Source organism: Acipenser ruthenus, chromosome 26, assembly GCF_902713425.1.
Source record: "Acipenser ruthenus chromosome 26, fAciRut3.2 maternal haplotype, whole genome shotgun sequence".
In the NCBI taxonomy this organism is placed as follows: domain Eukaryota; kingdom Metazoa; phylum Chordata; class Actinopteri; order Acipenseriformes; family Acipenseridae; genus Acipenser; species Acipenser ruthenus.
In genome coordinates this window covers 9,751,795-9,775,793 of record NC_081214.1, presented here as the reverse complement: position 1 = coordinate 9,775,793, position 23,999 = coordinate 9,751,795, and the positions used below count along the sequence as shown (strand labels likewise).

Sequence of the window (23,999 nt, the reverse complement as noted above, 5' to 3'; positions counted from 1 at the left end):
ACGGGGCACCCTGCCACAATGACCCACACTGCTGAGGTGAAAATGACCAAGGAAGTAAAGCAGTACTTCTGGAGGGCAAAGCAAGCCACTGAGACATATGGGAGATAGTGAAATTGAAGAAGGGAACTATGAAAAAGACCTAGGAGTTTATGTTGACTCAGAAATGTCTTCATCTAGACAATGTGGGGAAGCTACAAAAAAGGCTAACAAGATGCTCGGATAGATTGTGAGAAGTGTTGAATTTAAATCAAGGGAAGTAATGTTAAAACTCTACAATGCATTAGTAAGACCTCACCTAGAATATTGTGTTCAGTTCTGGTCACCTTGTTACAAAACGGATATTGCTGCTCTAGAAAGAGTGCAAAGAAGAGCAACCAGAATTATCCCGGGTTTAAAAGGCATGTCGTATGCAGACAGGCTAAAAGAATTGAATCTATTCAGTCTTGAACAAAGAAGACTACGCGGCGATCTGATTCAAACATTTAAAATCCTAAAAGGTATAGACAATGTCAACCCAGGGGACTTATTTGACTTGAAAAAGAAAAAAGGACCAGGGGTCATAAATGGAGATTAGATAAAGGGGCATTCAGAACAGAAAATAGGAGGCACTTTTTTACACATAGAATTGTGAGGGTCTGGAACCAACTCCCCAGTAATGTTGTTGAAGCTGACACCCTGGGATCCTTCAAGAAGCTGCTTGATGAGATTCTGGGATCAATAAGCTACTAAGAACCAAACGAGCAAGATGGGCTGAATGGCCTCCTCTCGTTTGTAAACTTTCTTATGTTCTTATGTTCTTATGTACAGTACCTAGTTATAAAATAAAAATACATGTGTGCTACAACATGTGTTTCTTTAAAAACTGAACATGTATACAGCTAATGGAAGCTAATGAAATAATTTTGTTAGCTACAATTACTAGAACATGTACACAATTGTGACATTCTGTAGTCGTTGCTTGTTGACAGAATGCAGAAGTGGTCAGCCCAGTGTGTTGCCTATCTGTTTCTTTGCTGGACTGGCACCTGTTCTGCCCAGCACAGACACAGAGTGTATGTATATGAACTCATACTGGCCAGCTAGGAGAGACAAAGCCAGAATGCATCCTGCAGAAAGTCAGACCTGCTGTTATTAAACAGCCTGGTCGGCTCACCTTGATTCAATCTGATATTAAAGACCCATGTAAACACAGTCCCCTCAAGAGCTTTCATTTCCTCTGCTGGTCTAGACCTTGATCTCATTAGCGTGAGATACCGCAGAAGGGTGGGGGGGTGCTGTGAGGGTTTTCTATGGTAATTGGTCGTCGTGGTAACGGATTAGAAGCAGCAGCCTAGCAACAGTTATTTTATAGCATTTAGACGTGTTTCTTGTTGGACCCCTTACTTACTAAATATCTTGGTATTCCTGAATAAATAACCGTCTCCTTTAAAAAATATACAAAAGATTTTACTGAACAGCTTGTCCACCAAGTTCAGTGGTACCCTAAATATGATCCACGTACTCACAATGCTGAATGACTGGGTGGAGCATTTGTTCTCTGTTTTATCCAAAAAATTATTGTTATCTGCTCTTGAACTGCCCTGATAACAAATTGTACTGGGTTTTGTATTTGCTCTTATTAGGACTGAAGTCATTGTATTTTGTATCTTGCTCTTAATTGTACTGTAATTCTTGATATGTATTTTTTGTATACAACTGTAAGTCACCCTGGGTAAGGACATCTGCTAAGAAATCAATAATAATAATAATAATAATAATAATAATAATAATAATAATAATAATATTCAATACAGTGTTGTCCTTGGCAGTCCTTAGCCAGGAACCTAGTTTTAAGGGTGAAATGAAGAGAACATTTAAAACCCAGTCATTCTGCATTAGTGTAAGAGGATCATATTTAGGGTACCACTGAACATTAAAATGCTTTTTTTAAAGAGGCGACAATTATCTATACAGGGATACCAATATATTTAATGAGCAAGTAGTTATCAGCCATCCAATCCAAATTCTACACTCAGTCACCACTCTGGTCTCCTCCTCTGTAGTTATGATTAGCTTGCTATATAGCTATGATTAGTAATATTTTTCCATTTCTTCTGATGGCTTGCATGGAATGTTGAGTAAAGCCGTCTAAAAAATAGCCATGGGTGGCATGCCTCACCTCCCCTTTTCTCTGTTTTAGCCAATCACTGGACACGTGCCTTCCCACATTGATGACCTTGGATGCTGATACTGACGTGAAAGGAACAGAATGCTGTTTAGAAGGATGCAGCGAATGCCTAGAGATTGATACCATTTTAAAATGATAAGTAATTACTTTTTCTGTTTGTTTCTTTGAAAATCACTTGTGGTAGAAGGTTTTCCTTTTTATTAATGGATACGTTTCATATGTACAGAGCGGTATGTAATTATTTTGTAGATCATTTATTAAGTTTAGCAAATTATAGAACTGTTTGATTTTTGTCTACCTTTCTCCTGCCTTAACAACTTTGTTTAGAAAATATTTTATGCAATTTGAAATCTAAATGCAATATAATATTGTACAGTGCATTTTTAAACATACGCTGGCACTGTGTAACAGTTACGTTTAACAGAATAAACTATGATGGGCTCCTGTTTTTCTTTTCCCTGCTGGTAGTGAGTAAATGCGTTTAACAGGTAACGCGTGAAGAGGCTATGAAGTGCGTTGTCAGTCAGAATACATGAATGAGATTCTTCTGCTGCTGGGGGCTGAACGGGACACGAAGCTCCCTGCCTTTTTTCTGCTTCCCCATTTTTTGGCCACCAGCTGCCACTGTTAAAATCTTTTGCATATTTTTTAAATGGATTATCTATTCATGGTACCAATATATTTAGTAAGTAAGGGGTCTAAGTGACGAAACATGGGCAATAAAATCCCCACCCCCAGTCGTTCTGTAAATAATTGGTGTCGGTACAGTATATATATATAAATATGTTAGCTGTGTAGAATGAGTTTCCAAGCCATGCTGTTGCTGCTGTATCCTTGAAGTCCTTCAAAAGCCCACTGAATGTACATAAGAACATAAGAACATAAGAAAGTTTACAAACGAGAGGAGGCCATTCAGCCCATCTTGCTCGTTTGGTTGTTAGTAGCTTATTGATCCCAGAATCTCATCAAGCAGCTTCTTGAAGGATCCCAGGGTGTCAGCTTCAACAACATTACTGGGGAGTTGGTTCCAGACCCTCACAATTCTCTGTGTAAAAAAGTGCCTCCTATTTTCTGTTCTGAATGCCCCTTTATCTAATCTCCATTTATGACCCCTGGTCCTTTTTTCTTTTTTCAAGTCAAAGAAGTCCCCCGGGTTGACATTGTCTATACCTTTTAGGATTTTGAATGTTTGAATCAGATCGCCGCGTAGTCTTCTTTGTTCAAGACTGAATAGATTCAATTCTTTTAGCCTGTCTGCATACGACATGCCTTTTAAACCCGGGATAATTCTGGTTGCTCTTCTTTGCACTCTTTCTAGAGCAGCAATATCCTTTTTGTAACGAGGTGACCAGAACTGAACACAATATTCTAGGTGAGGTCTTACTAATGCATTGTAGAGTTTTAACATTACTTCCCTTGATTTAAATTCAACACTTCTCACAATATATCCAAGCATCTTGTTAGCCTTTTTTATAGCTTCCCCACATTGTCTAGATGAAGACATTTCTGAGTCAACATAAACTCCTAGGTCTTTTTCATAGTTCCCTTCTTCAATTTCAGTATCTCCCATATGATATTTATAATGCACATTTTTATTGCCCGCATGCAATACTTTACACTTTTCTCTATTAAATTTCATTTGCCATGTGTCTGCCCAGTTCTGAATGCTGTCTAGATCATTTTGAATGACCTTTGCTGCTTCAACAGTGTCTGCCACTCCTCCTATTTTTGTGTCGTCTGCAAATTTAACGAGTTTGCTTAATATATCAGAGTCTAAATCATTAATGTAGATTAGGAATAGCAGAGGACCTAATACTGATCCCTGTGGTACACCACTGGTTACCTCACTCCATTTTGAGGTTTCTCCTCTAATCAGTACTTTCTGTTTTCTACCTGTTAACCACTCCCTAATCCATGTGCATGCATTTCCTTGAATCCCTACTGCGTTCAGTTTGAGAATTAATCTTTTATGCGGGACTTTGTCAAAAGCTTTCTGGAAATCTAAATAAACCATGTCGTATGCTTTGCAGTTATCCATTTTCAATGTTGCATCCTCAAAAAAGTCAAGTAGGTTAGTTAGACATGATCTCCCTTTCCTAAAACCATGCTGGCTGTCTCCCAGGATATTGTTACCATATAAGTAATTTTCCATTTTGGATCTTATTATAGTTTCCATAAGTTTACATATAATAGAAGTCAGGCTTATTGGTCTGTAGTTACCTGGTTCGGTTTTGTCTCCCTTTTTGTGGATTGGTATTACATTTGCTATTTTCCAGTCTGTTGGTACAACCCCTGTGTCAAGAGACTGTTGCATGATCTTGGTTAGCGGTTTGTAAATAACTTCTTTCATTTCTTTGAGTACTATTGGGAGGATCTCATCCGGCCCAGGGGATTTGTTTATTTTAAGAGCTCCTAGTCCCTTTAACACTTCTGCCTCTGTTATGCTAAAGTTATTTAAAACTGGATAGGAACAGGTCGACATGTGGGGCATGTTGTCCGTGTCCTCCTTTGTAAAAACCTGTGAAAAGTAATCATTTAATATATTTGCTATTTTTTTTTCTTCATCTATGATTTTGCCATTTGTGTCTCTTAGACATTTAACCTCCTCTTTGAATGTTCTCTTGCTGTTATAATATTGGAAAAACATTTTGGAATTGGTTTTAGCCCCCTTAGCAATATTGATTTCTATCTCTCTCTTGGCCTTTCTAACTTCCTTTTTGACTTGTGTTTGCAGTTCCAAGTACTCTTTCTGTGTGCTTTGTTTTTGGTCCCTTTTAAACGCTCTGTAAAGTGCCTTTTTTCGCTGAATATTTTTTTTAATTGATCTATTAAACCATTTTGGCCATTTTGTTTTAGATTTAGATTTGTCTACTTTTGGGATGTAATTGTTTTGTGCCTCTAGTACTACATTTTTAAAAAACAGCCACCCTTTTTCTGTGGATGTTTTCTCTATTTTACTCCAATCTACTTCTATTAGTCTCTGTTTCATACCTTCGTAGTTTGCTTTTCTAAAATTGTAAACCTTAGCTTTAGTCATTACTTTTGGGGTTTTAAAAAATATTTCAAATGAGACCATGTTGTGGTCTGAGTTTGCCAATGGCTCTCTGACCTCTGTTTTAGTTATTCTGTCTTCATTATTTGAAAAGACTAAGTCAAGGCATGCCTCCCCTCTAGTCGGTGCCTTGACAAATTGCGTTAGGAAGCAGTCATTTCCACCATTTCAATTTCGTCCGTCGTGCCCCCCATTGGGTTTTCCCATTTTATACAGGGGAAGTTGAAATCCCCCATTAGTATGGCTTCACCTTTTCTACACGCATTTCGAATGTCATTGTATAACAGATTATTTTGCTCAGCGTCTGAATTTGGCGGTCTATAGCATGCTCCTATTATTATGCCCTTTGAATTTGTGTCCATTATTCTGACCCATATTGATTCTGCATTGTTTTCTTTGTCCCGATTTAACACCTGGGCTTCAAGGCTATTTCTTATGTATAGCGCTACCCCTCCGCCTCTTCTGTCCTGCCTGTCTTTCCTATACAGTGTGTACCCACTAATATTATATTCGTCTCCATCACTCTCAGACAACCAAGTTTCTGTAACACCTATCACATCGTAGTTGCTTGTTAGTGCAGTAGCTTCAAGTTCTAACATTTTGTTTCTGAGACTTCTAGCATTAAGATAAATACATTTAATAGTGGTCTTACCTGAGTTGTTGCTCTTGTTTTGATGTAGTCTCCCTTCTGTTTTTTTGTTTTCTCCCCCCTTCCTTTCTAGTTTAAATGCTTCTGTACCGCCTGAAGGATCCTTTCTCCGAGTAGATTGGTTCCCTTTCTGTTTAAGTGCAGTCCGTCCCACCTGTATAGATAGTCCTTGTTGTAGAAAGTGCTCCAATGTTCAAGAAAGGTGAAGCCTTCCTGTGTGCACCACGATTTCAGCCATGTAGCTTTGGAATCAGTTAGCTTTCGTAACTTTTCTTATATTTTTGCTTTTCTTATATTCTGCTTACCTGGGTGCAGTCCTGACAGAACACAGAGGGGGTCCCCAGCAAGCCCAGGAGCTCCCCGCACAGCAGGCACTGAGACAGGCCGTTCCCCATCACATTCTTCCTCATGTTCTCAAGACGCTCCACTAGCCTCCTGCAACACAGCCAGAACAGCTTCCTGAAAGGGACTGTAGCTAACACAACACTAATAATGTAACAGGACGGAGGCTGGGTGCAATCTGATGACCTTGCGCATCACAAACAAGCACCTTAACCACAATGCAAAAGAGTCAGGCTCGTCTGCATTCATGGTTTTAGAGCTTTTACCCTCATCTCATCTCATCGACAGGGGACAGGACAGAATCTGTAACGGCAGTGTATCACACAACATAAATCTCCCCTGTCCTGCACTTTCATTCACTATAAAACGTCTCAAATGCACAGTTTTGAAAGAAACACAGTATTTCCATTTTAAAAACATTTTAAAACATGGTATCTGATACTTCTGTAGGTAGCTCTCAGTTTCTATGCCTCATTCTCAGGTTATCTGTTTGCAATTCCTGAGTCATTTCACCTCAGCAGTGTCTTCTGGGTCAAAGCTGGCTGAAAGCATGACAGCCAGTATGGGATCCAGCTGGTTGGTTAATGACAAGAAAGAAGCCATTGAAGGGGGTGACAATTTTACCCTCCAGGTGAGCAAGCAAATTCAACACATTTTAATTGTAACCCTGATACACCGCTAGGTTAACTGAGTAAGTCATGATTGCAAGCAGTGGTGCACTTTCTCGGTAACCTGAAGAGTGTCCCCAACAGCTTCTCTCCTGTAAATAACCAATCAACTGATTCCTGTAATGAGTGACAAGCTTTCAGACAGTAACATGACTTAGAAGACACTGCTGAGGTGACATGACCTGGGAAGTGAAACAGCAACAGGCTTTCTGAGAGGACTTTATCGAACCGGTGTAGTGCCACATTTCATGATTTAAATACATGTTTACTAAGTGTCTTCCTTTCAAAACTGCATATCTGAGACCTCTGCACCACTGTAAAGGATTATGGAAAATAAATGGGGGGGCAAGTTTGCCCCAATGGTGTCTTTTTTTAACATTAGATCACTGTTACATTAGCTCTACATAGGGCTCATATTGATTGTCTCTAACGTGCCCCCTTTGTAGATATCATATCTTTACATTAGGGATAGAAGGACTCAATTGACAAAGCTGAGGTAAAAATAGTCAAACAGGTCGACATTATATATATACTGTATACACATATACAGGCTAACTCCACTATAATGAACACCCATTTTAAACAATCCCAACAGCAAGAACAGATTTTTTCAATGCAAATTAGCCCTATTAGAACGATCACGTACAGGATCGACTCGGATACAACAATCTCAGTAATGACTGACACTGAACTTTCTCCAGTGTCAAATGTGTTATTCTCTGTGAAAACAAATACCATGGTTGACTAATTCAAAGACAACGCTAATTCAAAGATGACCTATTATAGTACGAATCATGCATGACGAATGCAATCGTTGCCTGTCAGTCATCTTCACACAAACTGCAACCAGGCAACAGGCGTGAGGAGCAAACTACGCTGAATAGTTTTTTCAAGAGAAAGGACATGTAGTTAATGTATTCAGCATGTAAGTGTACATTCTTTCCTTTTTCATTTCTTTACTGTTTTCTTTTAAACATACCTGTGGGGGGAATTAGTGTCGGTGTAAATTATGTGTGGAAACAGGTTTGTTTTGTGTGCTTTTTGGAGTTATGTTTGATCAAATGATTGTTTACAGACGGGCGCTCAATTGAGACTTGCTGCCTGTCCTCTGTGCGTTACCATCAGTGTCACATGACCCGTTTGTTTACTTTCTGTTTTGTGTTTAATAAATCTTGCGCACCTGTGCTGGCGTTTCAACTCCAACTCCTCTGTCTGTGACACGAGTACCTTGTTACAATACCGTTTAAATGTTGATCGATTTGAAGGAATCTACATAAAAATACTATATATTATGTTCAATTAAAATTTTCCGTTTTGTCATTATTCTGATACAGAAAAATGCCAAACCCTATTATAGTGAACAACCTGATATAACAAACATTTCTCCAGGTCCCAGGGGGGTTCGTTATAGTGAAGTTGGCCTGTATTAATCATGTACGTGATAATGTCTGGAAATATATATACACCGAGGAAGTAGGGAAAAGCTCCCATGGATGCTGAAGCTGCATCTTCAGGTGAGTTTGTGTCCTCGTTATATGCAAGGCACACATATTCAAGTCTGTTTTCATCCTTTCGGATCTCAAAAGATGTGTTTGTTAGTTGTTGGACACCCTCGCGTTCAAGTTGTGCCAGATTAAGTCGACGATCACAACAGACTTTACGCACCAAGCCAACCGCGGTGTCAGGGGACAGTGCCTCACTTTCCCGCAGACGCTTCAAATCCAGGCTGGTAAGTCAGGGGGTGGTGTCTGGCCTTGTCTTTACCTCCTTTCAAAGTTTTCATGACTGACAGGAATATGTTCTTGTTGGGTTTAAACCTGCGGTAAGCAGATATGTTAAAACTTCTACTGTTAAAATATCTATTTAATCCAGCTCAGCGTTATAACACTGGAGACTGAATACTGGTCCCCAGTTGAACTTTTTGCAATGGCATAAAATCCCCTTATGTTGTTAAGATTTTTTTTTTACTTATTTCCTTAAAATGAATGTCCATATTTTTCTTTAAACCAGTCTTTAAGTTCATTAACAGCCCACGCTGTAGTTTTCTTTTTGTGTGTGTTTTTTCAATCTTTGTTTTCTTCTGTTTCATTTAGCTGTTCCTCATCTCCTGTTATGTGTCTACTCTTGCCGGTGCCCTTATTTTATTTGTATTTTTTTTCAGGTGGACTGCTGTCTTCACTCAGAAAGTTGGTGTTGTACCAGTGTGGCAAGATGCCCCCCCCCCCCCCTTTTACTATTTATGTATTTGTGTTGTATTATTATCATAATTAGTATTGTTATTATTATTATAATTGTATTTGTGTGTGGACGGACAACGTTATTGTTTATTATTTGTGGCTGGCAAAAAGCCGTCATTATTATTATTATTTGGCAAATAAACACAGGAGATTGTGGCTGGAGCCTTAATAAGGTAATTGTTTGATCAATGGGTAGTTAAGGCCCCAGCCACATTATAAAAAAGAGACTGCCTTGGCTATTGCTGAGAGAGTTGTGAAAAGTAAGGCATTAAGAACGAATGTTACCAGCCAGCGAACAAGGTATTCGTGTGCTTAAAGTAATTGGAATTGTGTTTATTTGTGTTTATTTTGGTTTGGCCAGACAGCCCTTTTCTTTGTGTATGTTTTGTTTGCATTCCACAGTAAGAACTTCATACCAATGGTCAAGCATGGTGGTAGTGTCATGGTTTAGGAATGCTTTGCTGCATCAGGACCTGGACGAATTGCCATCATTGAAGGAACCATGAATTCTTCTCTGTATCAGAAAATGTCAGGCCATCCGTCCGTGAGCTGAAGCTGAAGCGCAGCTAGGTCATGCAGCAAGACAATGATCCGAAACACACAAGCAAGTCTACATCAGAATGGTTGAAGAACAAGACATTTAAAGTTTGGGAATGGTCTAGTCAAAGTCCAGACCTAAACCCCATTGAGATGTTGTGGCAGGACCTGAAACAAGCAATTCATGCTCGAGAACCCACAAATGTCACTGAGTTGAAGCAGTTCTGCATGGAGGAGTGGGCCAAAATTCCTCCACGGCGCTGTGAGAGACTAATCAATAACTACAGGAAGCGTTTGGTTGCAGTTATTGCTGCTAAAGGTGGTGTAACCAGTTATTGAATCTAAGGGGGCGATTACTTTTTCACACAGGGCATTGGGAGTTACATAACTTTCTTTAATAAATAAATTAAATATGTATCAATTTTTTGTGTTATTTGTTCACTCAGGGTCCCTTTTATCTAATATTAGGTTTTTGTTGACGATCTGATAACATTCAGTGTCAAAAATATGCAAAAATGCAGAAAATTAGACAGGGCAAATACTTTTTCACAGTAGTATTTGTTAATTGCTTTATTATTTGTTAATTAATTTCAGCTGGCAATTATTGTAAATTGAAGCCAGCTGACAGTAATAAAAAGGCAGCAGTCAGTCTACTTGTGACTGCTGAGTAGAAGGACATGGGAAGTGGTACACTGTGTCCGAGCAGTCATTTGTGTAAGTGCTGTGTTTAGTGTTGTAAAACGTGTGTTTGTTTTTACGAGTAAACGGGGTATCCGTCCCGTGCCAGGAAGGGCGTTCCAGTGAGTTTTAGTTAGTGCTCGAACAGAGCTTGGGTTTTGTTTGTTTATTTTGTTTTGAAAAGTAAAAGTTTGCGATAGCGCTCAAACTTCAATTCTGTGTGTCTGTGTGGTCGTAAACGCTGCTGAAAGAACCCGGAAGAGGTAGATCCTTTACTATATATATATATATATATATATTGGTCATGTACTTGATAATGTCTGGTGCTGTTCGTGAATGTTTCATTACACTTTTTTGTGCACTATATTGTTATTTTTTGTAAAAGCACTGCCATCCATCCAAACCACAGGATTCAGAATGACATCACAGTCTAAATCACAGGATTCAGAATGACATCACAGTCTAAATCACAGGATTCAGAATGACATCACAGTCTAAACCACAGGATTCAGAATGACTTCACAATCTAAACCACAGGATTCAGAATGACTTCTCTATCTAAACCACAGGATTCAGAATGACATCACAATCTAAACCACAGGATTCAGAATGACATCACAATCTAAACCACAGGATTCAGAATGACATCACAATCTAAACCACAGGATTCAGAATGACTTCACAATCTAAACCACAGGATTCAGAATGAGATCACAATCATGTGGCATGCGAAAGTCGACTTTCAGTTTCTGAGGCCGAATGTCACCTTCTATTTGACTAGTGATCTATTCGGTGCTAGCCCTACTTATGGCTGGTCCCTTTATTCTTGGCTGTTCTGTACATGTCAAATGTTTTTGGACAGTCTGTACTTACCCAATGCGGAGCTGTTCGTTCTGCTCCAGTCTTTCAGCTCTCTTTATGACTCTCAGAATAATCTCCAACTCGTTGTAATTTAAACTCTGACTCTTCCGTTGTTTCTCTGTCCGGAAAGTATGGACAGACCAGCCTGTCTGCAGCCTTAAACACAAACACACACATTGCATGTAAAAACAAGTTGTAAAGAAAAATGTCTTTAATGTTACATTTAGATTTTGTTTTTAATAGGCCTACTTTAAATACAGTGTTTACTGACCTTTTTTATATATGTATCTAACTTTTTAAAGTTATTATTAGTAGTATTTAATCTAACTTTAATAATATTAAATGAAATTATTCAGTTTGCATTTGCATTCATCACCAAGTGAAAAACAAATACATATTTCTCAATTCGTGTGAAATCTTTTGGTAGACTTTATCGTTTCGGACAGTACGACCTTGCAGAGAACACAATAACAGAACCCCTGTCACATTGCTAAAGGGATTGTAGAGAACACAATAACAGAACCCCTGTCACACTGCTAAAGAAATTGTAGAGAACACAATAACAGAACCCCTGTCACACTGCTGAAGGGATTGCAGAGAACACAATAACAGAACCCCTGTCACATTGCTAAAGGGATTGTAGAGAACACAATAACAGAACCCCTGTCACACTGCTAAAGGGATTGTAGAGAACACAATAACAGAATCCCTGTCACACTGCTGAAGGGATTGCAGAGAACACAATAACAGAACCTCTGTCACACTGCTAAAGGGATTGTAGCGATCACAATAACAGAATCCCTGTCACACTGCTAAAGGGATTGTAGAGAACACAATAACAGAACCCCTGTCACACTGCTAAAGGGATTGTAGAGAACACAATAACAGAACCCCTGTCACACTGCTAAAGAAATTGTAGAGAACACAATAACAGAACCCCTGTCACACTGCTGAAGGGATTGTAGAGAACACAATAACAGAACCCCTGTCACACTGCTAAAGGGATTGTAGCGATCACAATAACAGAATCCCTGTCACACTGCTAAAGGGATTGTAGCGATCACAATAACAGAACCCCTGTCACACTGCTAAAGGGATTGTAGAGAACACAATAACAGAACCCCTGTCACACTGCTAAAGGGATTGTAGAGAACACAATAACAGAACCCCTGTCACACTGCTAAAGGGATTGTAGCGATCACAATAACAGAATCCCTGTCACACTGCTAAAGGGATTGTAGAGAACACAATAACAGAACCCCTGTCACACTGCTAAAGGGATTGTAGCGATCACAATAACAGAACCCCTGTCACACTGCTAAAGGGATTGTAGAGAACACAATAACAGAACCCCTGTGTAACAGGGGAGATCTGTGCTGACTCGTCTGGCGTGTTCATAGTGCTGCAGGGAGAGGGCAGCAGCTCGTCAATATCCGCCTGTCAGGCATGGCGGTGACACGGAGAGGGGGGAGAGTGGGTGTGCGAACTTTCCTTCTCTCCGAGTGGCTGGGAGGCGGGTCTTGGGAGAATTGCTGACCCTATAAGTTTTATTCTGCTGTTCCCTCAGGTCTGCCCACGGAGATGTAACCGGCGTGCGGAAGCGCTGGAGGACAATTAGCCGGGAGGAAAAATCCCAGCAAGATAAAGAAATAATAAAAGACAGAAACCAAAGAACTAGCGGTAGCGGGGAGAACTCTTGGGCAGGCCCCGATAAAGTGTATAGCAGGCTGAGGGAGCTGCTAGAGTAGGACGGAGACCCGGACCGTGCGGGTAGCGACGGTCGGGGTGAAGCTGCCGAGCGCAGCACTCTTTATTTTGTAGTTTTGTTTACTGTGTTTTGTTTTCCCTGTTCCTTTCGCCTTTTGATTAGTGTTTTGTTTTGTTTTAACCTCTGTACCCTGTACCGCTCTGGTATAGTTGTGGCTCTGTCGCTACCATAGCTGGTACGGCAAGCCACAGACAACAGCGCCCTCTGCGGGCTGAACCCAGAATCAGCTTCTAATAAAACTGGGCACCTGTGCGGTGTTTTCAGACTCATCTCTCTGTGTCCTGTGTCAGTGAATTACCCACCACCCTTCCACACGTGGTGTCAGAAGTGGGATTCACTGGCACTGCCCCCTTCAAGCAGTGCGCACCAGCATGGATGCCTCCCAGTTTGCGGAGATGATGAATCTCCTGCGCCAGACCCTGACGGCAGCGGTGCAAGGGGCGGCTAGACCGGCGGGACCTGACCCCCGGTTGATGAGACCCACCAAGATGACGGCAGAGGATCGACCCGAAGCCTACCTGGAGGTGTTCGAGGCGCTGGCGACCTCTGCCGGGTGGGATCAGGCCCAATGGGCCAGTTACCTCTTGCCCCAGTTAACGGGGGAGGCGCAGGCAGCAGCGAGGACGCTGTCGCCCGACCGGATGATGGACTACCCCACACTAAAAGCTACCATCCTGAATCGCGTGGGGGCCACACCGGAGGGCTATCGGAGGAGGTTTCGAGAGGAGCGCTTCCCGCCCGAGGAGCACCCCAGAACCATTGCCCATCGCCTGAACGAGTATGCCATGGGGTGGTTGAGGCCGGATGCGACCACGAAAGCCAGGCTGGTGGAGGTGATTGTGGTGGAGCGCTTTCTGGAGTGTCTAGCTCCGGAACCACGGCTGTGGGTACAGCGGCAGGCACCCGCCACCCTGGATCAGGCGGTCGCACTGGCAGAGCAGTACCGGGCAGCCGAACCAACGCCAGCCAGGCTGCCGGGGAGAAGCACTGCGGCATCATCTGCCCCACCGGCCCCGGATAGGGCGAAGGGACTGGGGGGAAGGGGTGTACAAGGTTTTGGACGGGGGGGGGGGCTGTGCGAGCTCCCGGCCCGGGGACCGGGGCAGCGTGGGGTTCCCCGCGGGCTGCTGCGGGGTCGGACCGGGGTCTCGCACGGTTCCCTTACCGTCGAGCCCCTTTGATGGCTCCGGTGTTTCCACCTCTTGCCGAGGCTCCAGGGCGAGAAACTAGCCCACTGCGGTGTTGGACGTGCCGGGAGGTGGGACACCTCGCGCGGGATTGCCCCGTGATGGAGTGTGACCTCAGCCGACCAGGTAAGCCTGTTCAATTACCTCAGTCACTTCAGCAGACGGGTTTTGTTATTCCTGTGACAGTGGATGGTACAAAAACCCAGGCGCTCCTGGATTCAGGGTGTGGTCAGTCCCTAATACAGGATAGCCTAATCTCACTGGGGCATAAACGATTATTGGGACAGGTGCATATTAAATGTATTCATGGGGATGTACGCTCCTACCCTAAAATAAGTGTGAATATAACGATTGGCCAGCAGGGGACGCAGGTGCATGTAGGGTTATGTCCTCGATTGCCAGTACCAGTAGTTCTGGGGCGGGACTGTGGGCAGTTTAAGGATTGGTTAGCTGCTCTGACAGCCCCGCCCACCCTATTGGCCAAGAAGGAGGAAGTAATTGGAGAGATCTTCCCCTTCTGTGACCCGAATTTGTTTTGCCATAGATTTAGACCCCGAAAAACTAAACGGGAACGTCGGGCCGCTAAGAATGAGGGCTGGCGATGGAAGGAGTCCGAGAGGTTTCAGGTGGGGGCGGTTGGTGAAGAGTCGGGGGGGGGAGGCTGCGGAGCCGGCACGGGGGTCTTGCTCGGCTGCCTCCGCTCCGGACCGACCCGACCCAGAGCTGGAAGCCATGGGAGCTGATTTTTTAGCTCGTTCCCGTGACTTCCGACTCGAGCAAGGGCGTGACGACGTGCTGGGCAGGCTCTTTGACCAAGCAGCGGTGGTTAATGGTCGGGTGGTCGAGCCCAGACGCGCCGCCACGTACCCTCACTTTGAAATTAATCGAGACCTGCTGTACCGTGTTGACAAATTACCCCAGACGGGGGAGGTGCGTCATCAGTTGCTCATTCCTCAACCCTTTAAGGAGGATTTGTTGCAGCTTGCTCACGCTATTCCCCTGTCTGGTCACTTAGGTAGGGACAAAACCAAAGCGAGGCTTGTGACACGGTTCTATTGGCTGGGGCTGGATGGTGACGTCAGACGGTTTTGTGAACGGTGTGGGGAGTGTCAGAAAGCTAGCCCTAGAGCCGTCCCACGAGCACCACTGGTGCCGTTGCCCCTAGTGGAAGCTCCGTTTGAGCGTATTGGGATGGACATAGTCGGGCCATTGGAAAGGAGTGCGGCGGGATACACACACCTATTGGTCATTTTGGATTACGCGACGCGTTATCCAGAGGCCATTCCCCTCCGATCTATGTCCGCTAAGTCTGTTGCCAACGAGCTCGTGAAGGTTTTCTCCCGGTGGGGATCTCCAGGGAGATACTGACCGACCAAGGCACCAACTTTATGTCCCGGCTAATCCGCGGAACATGTAAGCTTTTGGGGATTAAGACCATTAGGACCTCGGTGTTTCATCCTCAGACCGATGGTCTTGTGGAGCGCTTTAATAAGACCCTTAAGAGCATGTTGCGCAGATTTATTAGCAGTGATGTGCGTTACTGGGACCAGCTGATTCCTCCCCTTCTCTTTGCGATCAGAGAGGTACCCCAGGCTTCCACGGGATTTTCGCCATTCGAGCTGCTGTATGGGCGAAGACCCCGGTGTGTGCTCGATCTGGTCAGAGAGATGTGGGAGGAACAGCAGGATAATTCGACTAATGCAGTCCGGTATGTGTTGGACCTGCGCAAACGTCTTGAGTCTGTGGGGAAATGGGCGCATGACAATTTGCAGCAGGCACAACACAGACAGGAGACCCAATACAATAGAGGAGCCCGGTTGCGCACATTTCAGCCGGGGGATAAAGTGCTTCTATTATTACCCAGTTCTGAGTCAAAACTCCTGGCTAAGTGGCAAGGACCCTTTGAGGTTACACGCCGGGTTGGGGCGGTGGATTATGAGATCTGCCAGCCGGAGCGACGGAGAGAGAAACACATTTATCATGTTAACCTCCTGAAGCCCTGGCTGCAACCGGAGGCATTGGTAGTGGCGCAGGCAGATGACGTCACCGACCTGGGACCTGATCTTTCTGTGTTGGCGAAAACAGGGTCGGTACAGATTGCAGAGAATCTGACACCTACACAGAAATGTCAGGCTCGGGCGCTGGTGACGGAATTTCCTGATGTGTTTTCTCCCGTCCCGGGGCAGACTCGGGTAGCCCATCATCACATTGAAGTTGAGCCGGGGGCGCTAGTTCGCCAGAGGCCATACCGTGTACCTGAACGTAAAAGACAGGTAATAAAAACAGAGATTGATGAAATGCTGAGACTGGGGGTAATAGAAGAGTCCCAAAGTGACTGGAATAGTCCAATTGTTTTAGTGGATAAGCCGGACGGGTCAACTCGATTTTGCATTGACTTCAGGCGAGTTAATGAAAAATCGAAATTTGACGCTTATCCCATGCCCCGGGTAGATGAATTGCTGGAGCGTCTAGGCACGGCTCATTTTATGACGACACTGGATTTAACGAAGGGGTACTGGCAGATACCCCTGACCCCGGAATCCAGAGAGAGGACGGCGTTTTCGACTCCCTTCGGATTATACCAATTTAGGACCATGCCCTTTGGGTTGCACGGAGCACCAGCCACTTTCCAGCGGATGATGGATCGCATTTTGCGGCCCCATCAGCAGTACGCCGCTGCTTACATAGATGACGTGGTTATCCACAGTGAGGATTGGCCGAGTCATCTGTGTAAGGTAGCGGCAGTATTGCAATCCTTGTGGGAGGCTGGGCTCACTGCTAACCCAAAGAAATGTGCCATTGGGAAGAGTGAGTCGGAGTATTTGGGGTATCGAGTAGGGGGTGGCCAGATCAGACCGCTGATTGCTAAGGTGAAAGCCTTGGCTGACTGGCCGGTCCCTACAACCAAAACCCAGGTGCGCTCTTTCTTGGGACTAGCGGGCTATTACAGGAAGTTCATCCCGAGCTTCGCCACGCTCGCTGCTCCCTTGACAGACCTCACCCGGAAGGCTGCCCCAAATACGGTTCAGTGGACGGAGCCGTGCCAGAGGGCCTTTCTCGCTTTGAAGCGGAGGTTGTGTAGCAAGCCAGTGCTATGCAGCCCGGATTTCGGTAAGAGGTTTACCCTGCAGACGGATGCGTCAGAGACAGGTCTCGGGGCAGTGTTGTCCCAGGAGGTGCGGGGAAGCGAGCACCCGGTCCTGTATATCAGCAGGAAGCTCCTTCCCCGCGAAAAGAACTATAGTACCATCGAGAAGGAGTGTCTCGCGGTAAAATGGGCAGTCGAGTCACTCCGGTACTACCTCCTGGGGCGACACTTCACCCTGGTTACAGATCATGCCCCCTTGGCATGGCTTCACCGGATGAAGGATAACAACGCCAGAATCACGCGGTGGTACTTGGCCCTGCAGCCCTATGCCTTCAGGGTTGTCCACCGAGCAGGAAAGCTGCATCAAAACGCAGATTTTTTCTCTCGGGAAGGCATGGGGGTGTAGGATTTTCGAATGGACCGGTGGTGCCATTCTAAGGGGGAGGATATGTAACAGGGGAGATCTGTGCTGACTCGTCTGGCGTGTTCATAGTGCTGCAGGGAGAGGGCAGCAGCTCGTCAATATCCGCCTGTCAGGCATGGCGGTGACACGGAGAGGGGGGAGAGTGGGTGTGCGAACTTTCCTTCTCTCCGAGTGGCTGGGAGGCGGGTCTTGGGAGAATTGCTGACCCTATAAGTTTTATTCTGCTGTTCCCTCAGGTCTGCCCACGGAGATGTAACCGGCGTGCGGAAGCGCTGGAGGACAATTAGCCGGGAGGAAAAATCCCAGCAAGATAAAGAAATAATAAAAGACAGAAACCAAAGAACTAGCGGTAGCGGGGAGAACTCTTGGGCAGACCCCGATAAAGTGTATAGCAGGCTGAGGGAGCTGCTAGAGTAGGACGGAGACCCGGACCGTGCGGGTAGCGACGGTCGGGGTGAAGCTGCCGAGCGCAGCACTCTTTATTTTGTAGTTTTGTTTACTGTGTTTTGTTTTCCCTGTTCCTTTCGCCTTTTGATTAGTGTTTTGTTTTGTTTTAACCTCTGTACCCTGTACCGCTCTGGTATAGTTGTGGCTCTGTCGCTACCATAGCTGGTACGGCAAGCCACAGACAACAGCGCCCTCTGCGGGCTGAACCCAGAATCAGCTTCTAATAAAACTGGGCACCTGTGCGGTGTTTTCAGACTCATCTCTCTGTGTCCTGTGTCAGTGAATTACCCACCACCCTTCCACACCCTGTCACACTGCTAAAGGGATTGTAGAGAACACAATAACAGAACCCCTGTCACACTGCTAAAGGGATTGTAGAGAACACAATAACAGAACCCCTGTCACACTGCTAAAGGGATTGTAGAGAACACAATAACAGAACCCCTGTCACACTGCTAAAGGGATTGTAGAGAACACAATAACAGAACCCCTGTCACACTGCTAAAGAAATTGTAGAGAACAGAATAACAGAACCCCTGTCACACTGCTAAAGGGATTGTAGAGAACACAATAACAGAACCCCTGTCACACTGCTAAAGAAATTGTAGAGAACACAATAACAGAACCCCTGTCACACTGCTAAAGGGATTGTAGCGATCACAATAACAGAACCCCTGTCACACTGCTAAAGGGATTGTAGAGAACACAATAACAGAACCCCAGTCACACTGCTAAAGGGATTGTAGCGATCACAATAACAGAACCCCTGTCACACTGCTAAAGGGATTGTAGCGATCACAATAATTCCATACATTTCTAACAAGTAAAGTAAACATGTGCATGCACCTGATGTAGTACCAGGGGGTTTACATGGAAACAGAAGTGTGTGATACACTATCATGTACAGTATTTGTTTCAAAACGGCACATTTAAGGCTTATATAGTGAGTTTGTTTGACAGGCAAGACTTTATAAGAGTACTCAGTCTGATACAACCACTTTAAGAGGCTGGATACCATCCCTCAGTGATTACCCTCTCTAATCTGAGAATCATTTCTGCAGTATACAGAAGCACTGCTGTCACTGAAACAGGGAGATGCATCTTTTATATATTACGTAATGCATAGCTGTATTCCATTTCAGAGGGTATCACACCAATCACACAGGGATTTGTTTGGGATTCAGAAATCATGCCGAATTATACAAGATGCCGGTATGTAGAGGGGCTGGATTAGACAGCTGTTACTGTCCTCGTCTTTAGATACTTACTTGGCTCGCAGTGCAAGCTGTCTGTCATTGGGACAAACCCATTGGTCGGTCCCATTGCCAAAGATGGTATCTGTCATCTCCACGAGGGTGAGGAGATCAATACAAACCTACAAGCAGAGAAACACAGTTAAGAAACACTCCGACACGACTGAGACCCCTGAACCCACTTTTCATTATGAACAGTTTAACCGGGTTTTCTTTGAAAAAGCGTTTCATTTTCATGTTTTTCATAAGTTCCAAGAACATGTGGGTGCCCTGTCAAACCACAGCTAACTCTTGTGTCAAACCACCGCTAACTCTTGTGTATACCTGCCTGGGACAAGATATGGTGGAGCAGATGAAAATCAGCAGTCACACAAAATAATAGATTTAAGCATACCTTTTATTGTTGGTAAATCAAAGTCAAATAAAAATGATATTTTTAAGGGAAGACCCCACTTTCCCTGGTCCAGCTACACAAAGTCTCAACACTGCTGGGCCAAAACAGCTTACAGTGTAAGCAAGCCTTCTTTAGCCTTTTATATGCAGCTAGATAAGTGAGCTAAACTACATAATTGATTGGTCAACCAATCAGGCCACATTCTCGCATAAAAGACATCTTCTTTCAAAGTACCTGCTTGTCCTTTCTCTAAACTAAAAGGAATAAAGCAGCTTTCAGCCTGTTGATTCAATGCTGCTAGCTATTTCCAGCTATGAGGTTTTGTCTGTTTGTGTAAAACCCTTCTGTGCTTTAACATCATGAATAAGCAGCACAACAATAAAACAGCTTATTAAATATGAAAAAGAGCTTTCTGAATGAAGACAATCCTTTTTCCCAGCAACAACCTGAATGCAGGTGGACGCTCGGAGTCACAGCGAGCATTTTGTATTCAGTTAAAAAGTACACATCATTATAGAGAAGGGAAACAAATATAATTTTAATTGGAGGGCAAAACGGTAGAGCCACTGTGCCTGCTTCTGCCAAAGACAACTATCTCTCATTACAGGCTTTTAGAGCCCACTGTGAACCTTGATACTTTACCTCGAAATCAAACAGAGACATGTTGTGGAACTCACTGAGCCATATATTGAGCCAAACTTAAGACGCTGCCATAGGTTTGATTTAATCTAGCTTTATGGGGAACATTTGTTCTTATACCAAAAAATGTCTTCAAAGTATAAGAATACATGTTCACAACAGAACATTTTTAAGTGGTTCATTGTTTGAAAGGTGCTTTATAATTAACTAAATGTGACCCATATTTATCACACAGAATTTAACAAAGTGTTTTTTGTTTCTAATTGCGAGGATTGTTTGATTTTAACCATGTCTACAGACGCTTAATTTCTTTTTCGTCTGAACAGCAACGCAGGTCATTTTAAGAACATAAGAACATTTACGAACGAGAGGAGACTATTCAGCCCATCATTGAAGATTGAATCCAGAAGTTTGTCAAGTCATTTTTTAAAGCGTCCCAATGATTCATCATCATTAACATGAGATAACACATTTCATCCCCTCACACTATGTGTGTGTGTCTCCTTCCCTCTGGCCTGAGTCTGTCTCCACTTCATTCCCAATGGAGCCCCCTGGTCCTGGTTACCAGATCCACAGGTATGGAATTATTTTCTCAGCTACAATTACTTTAAATTGAAACTGGTAAGTGAACACCAAGCAACAATAAATACAGCTATGGTCAAAAGTTTTGCATCACCCAAGAATGATTTAATTTTGCCTTATAAAGTCGAACGAAACCTGCTGAATAATGTCACGTTAACATATGCAATTACATACCACTTTGTAGTTTTCCATATACTTAATGAAAAAGTGAATTTGAAATCTAATATGAAAAACACACAATTTCCATAAAGACGTCACAAATCTTCCAGTGGTTCTCAGTTAGAAGTAATCAAAAGGTGACAATTAGAAGTGGTAACGAGTAGATTTAAGCTATAAGCATGATTTTACATAGATTGTGTAACTTCAGAACACGCTCAGCCATCATTGCACTTCATAAGGATGTTAAATAAAATATCTAAGTTATGTTCATATACATTTTTTTAAAAAATTATGTCTCAATACTAAAATTCTAGGGTGATGCAAAAATTTTGGCCATAGCTGTATACATTAAACTTTAAAAGTAGAAACAGAAAAAAAAACACAATTTTGTGAAAACACTACCATTTTAAATGAAAAAGCATTGGCTCTTCTGATGCAATTACTGTGAAATGTGTAATGCTTTGCACATAGCTAACAGTCCCCAGAAATATGTTTGTGCCTCAAATAGATCAAGTCTCATTATGTGAAATCGCTCATATCAAAAGGAAAAGCAAACTAAAAGCCACTTACTCCTTGTAGTAGACATTGTGTGAGTGCAGTAGTGCATCTGCAATAGACACACTTAGAAAAAGCACTTAGGCTGGAACAAACAACTGCTGATACTGCTGATACTGTCCTTGTGAGTCACTCAGACCTTAAAATACACCCAGGAGGACGCTTTGCCAGAACATACAGCACTGCTTACAGGTGTGTTCTTGTTATGTCTGTTTGCTGTTTGTTTGTGACCCTTTTAACTTCAGAACGCCTTGTTGGATTGATCTGAAAATGTGAATGTTTTATAACAATGGGGAACAAAACAGATTTTATACTGTTCCCCAAAACACGCCACAAACCCAGCGCTAATCATCTGAGAGTGTGTGCGCTCCGTAAAGCAGAGCTGTGATGAGCACCGCTCCCCTCTCCCTATACGATGAGGCTCTGGAATAACAAACCTATAAATCCATCATTTAGCTCCAAGCCACATCACAGGAAGCTTCTAAGTACATTTCAGCAGCTGTGCTGTGACTACATGCACTAGCACTAGTATTAGTAAACTTAGTTAAACAAACAGAGGGAATTTATTACCCGTTTTTTATTGCTGTATTATTTACTGTAGTTTTTTGTTTTTGTTTTGTGTCATTAAATTAAATGGCATACTGAGTGACATTATTTGATTTTTTCTTTTGTGTCATTAAATTAAATGGCATACTGAGTGACATTATTTGATAACTAATGTTGAACTCTTATAAATGAGTATAATAAAATCAGTAAGCCTGTGTTTAGCGGAGTGTAGCAGACAGGGTTAGGTGTTGCGCTGCTGTTACAGATTCTGACCCGTCAGTGGGTTGAGGGAAAAACTCTAGAACCACCCCTGCAGGCGAGCCTGGCTCTCTGGCATAGTGGATAAGAGATTCTCCATATAAATGCAAAAATTTAGGAGTGGCATACAGATGGACAGATATACGACAGACAGACACCCCCTATGTCCCCAGAATCTGATCTTATCAATAATGCCAAATACTGTTAATACCAAGTTTAATGACAATTGGATAAGCGGTTTGTAGTTCAAAGTCAGTAGTCTAGCTCCAGTCAGACCATGCCAGCACAAGACCAGGATGAAGCAGTTTATCTAAGCAGTGCACAAGACTAATCTTAAATAACAAGTGAAGGAGTAAAAGATTATCAGCACAATAAAGTGATCATTGTAACCCAATACATGGATTTAATGAGACTCGGTTAAATCAGTCTTTAAAAACTTGTTTCTAACATATTTACACTTTTATCAATAATTAAAAGTTTGTCTAATTTCTCTAACTGTGGAATTATTGCAACAGAAATCAAACAGAAAGAATTCCAATAACTTCTCTTCCTTAGAGGAAATTAAAAAAAAAAGTTTGACAAAGTTCCCAGTGGCAGCAATCAGAAACAACAGTAGAGGCAGATTTTATAAAGTACCACTCACTTTCTGAAATGTCCAGTAGTCTTGTTGAGTTTAACAGAGTGCTAACATTAAGGCAGGCAGAGTCACTAAATAACCCTGCTAACAGTAACAGCCGGTCCTTTGCTTTCTGAGAAGCTTGCTGCACCGTGTCAAGTTAGTCACGTGACTGTGGCATGTCACGGTAAAACATCCTGTTCCTCACCGCTGGGGTTTTAAAGGAGTAGTGTTCCTTTGTATACTGAAGCATTTCCATCTGCACCATGAAACAAGTCTGCAATCTGCAACTACAGAAAAGTAAAAAACGCTACGCACTTATATATATATATATATATATATATATATATATATATATATATATATATATATATATAACATTTCAAACCTGCCTCTCACGTCCTCCACACTGGACACTCATAAGGTAACTTCCCCCCATCAGTGTGGAGAGATTGAGTTCTGCCAGCCTGCAATCCTAACTGGCACTGATGGAGTCCCAATTTGGATTAGGATTGCTGGTACTGTAAAAGTAAAATGGAGAGGGCTGTGAATTCATTATATTATCAGGGGAATATTGGAAGTATTTATTAAGTAATTAATTTATACGTGGCAATTTTAGAAAAACCGAGGGACTGGGAAGCAGTGTGGTCTAGTGGTTAGAGCTGAGGGACTGGGAGGCAGTGTGGTCTAGTGGTTAGAGCTGAGGGACTGGGAGGCAGTGGGGTCTAGTGGTTAGAGCTGAGGGACTAACAGTAGTAGCCACTTGTTTGTGGAGTTTTTAGTTTAATGGTATAAATGAGGTCAGTCTGTAAACACAGCTGTTTTGCCTATAGAAAACTCCGTTTAAAAAAGTTATTCCACAGTATCTACAGTATGTAAATAAGCAGACAAC

The 23,999-nt window shown here is 43.0% G+C and overlaps 1 protein-coding gene across 1 annotated transcript in view; it reads right to left on the bottom strand.

Moving 5' to 3' along the window:
* Nucleotides 1-23,261, bottom strand: part of LOC117963291 (rab effector Noc2-like) — a 30,094-nt gene extending 6,833 nt beyond the window's left edge. The window contains exons 1-4 of the mRNA XM_059000685.1: nt 23,135-23,261; nt 19,374-19,480; nt 11,204-11,347; nt 6,174-6,303 (exon numbers count right to left, since the gene is read on the bottom strand). Coding sequence (XP_058856668.1) covers nt 6,174-6,303; nt 11,204-11,347; nt 19,374-19,450 — 351 coding nt within the window. The 5' untranslated portion in view covers nt 19,451-19,480; nt 23,135-23,261. The remainder of the gene's footprint in view (nt 1-6,173; nt 6,304-11,203; nt 11,348-19,373; nt 19,481-23,134) is intronic.
* Nucleotides 23,262-23,999: the final 738 nt, after the last annotated feature.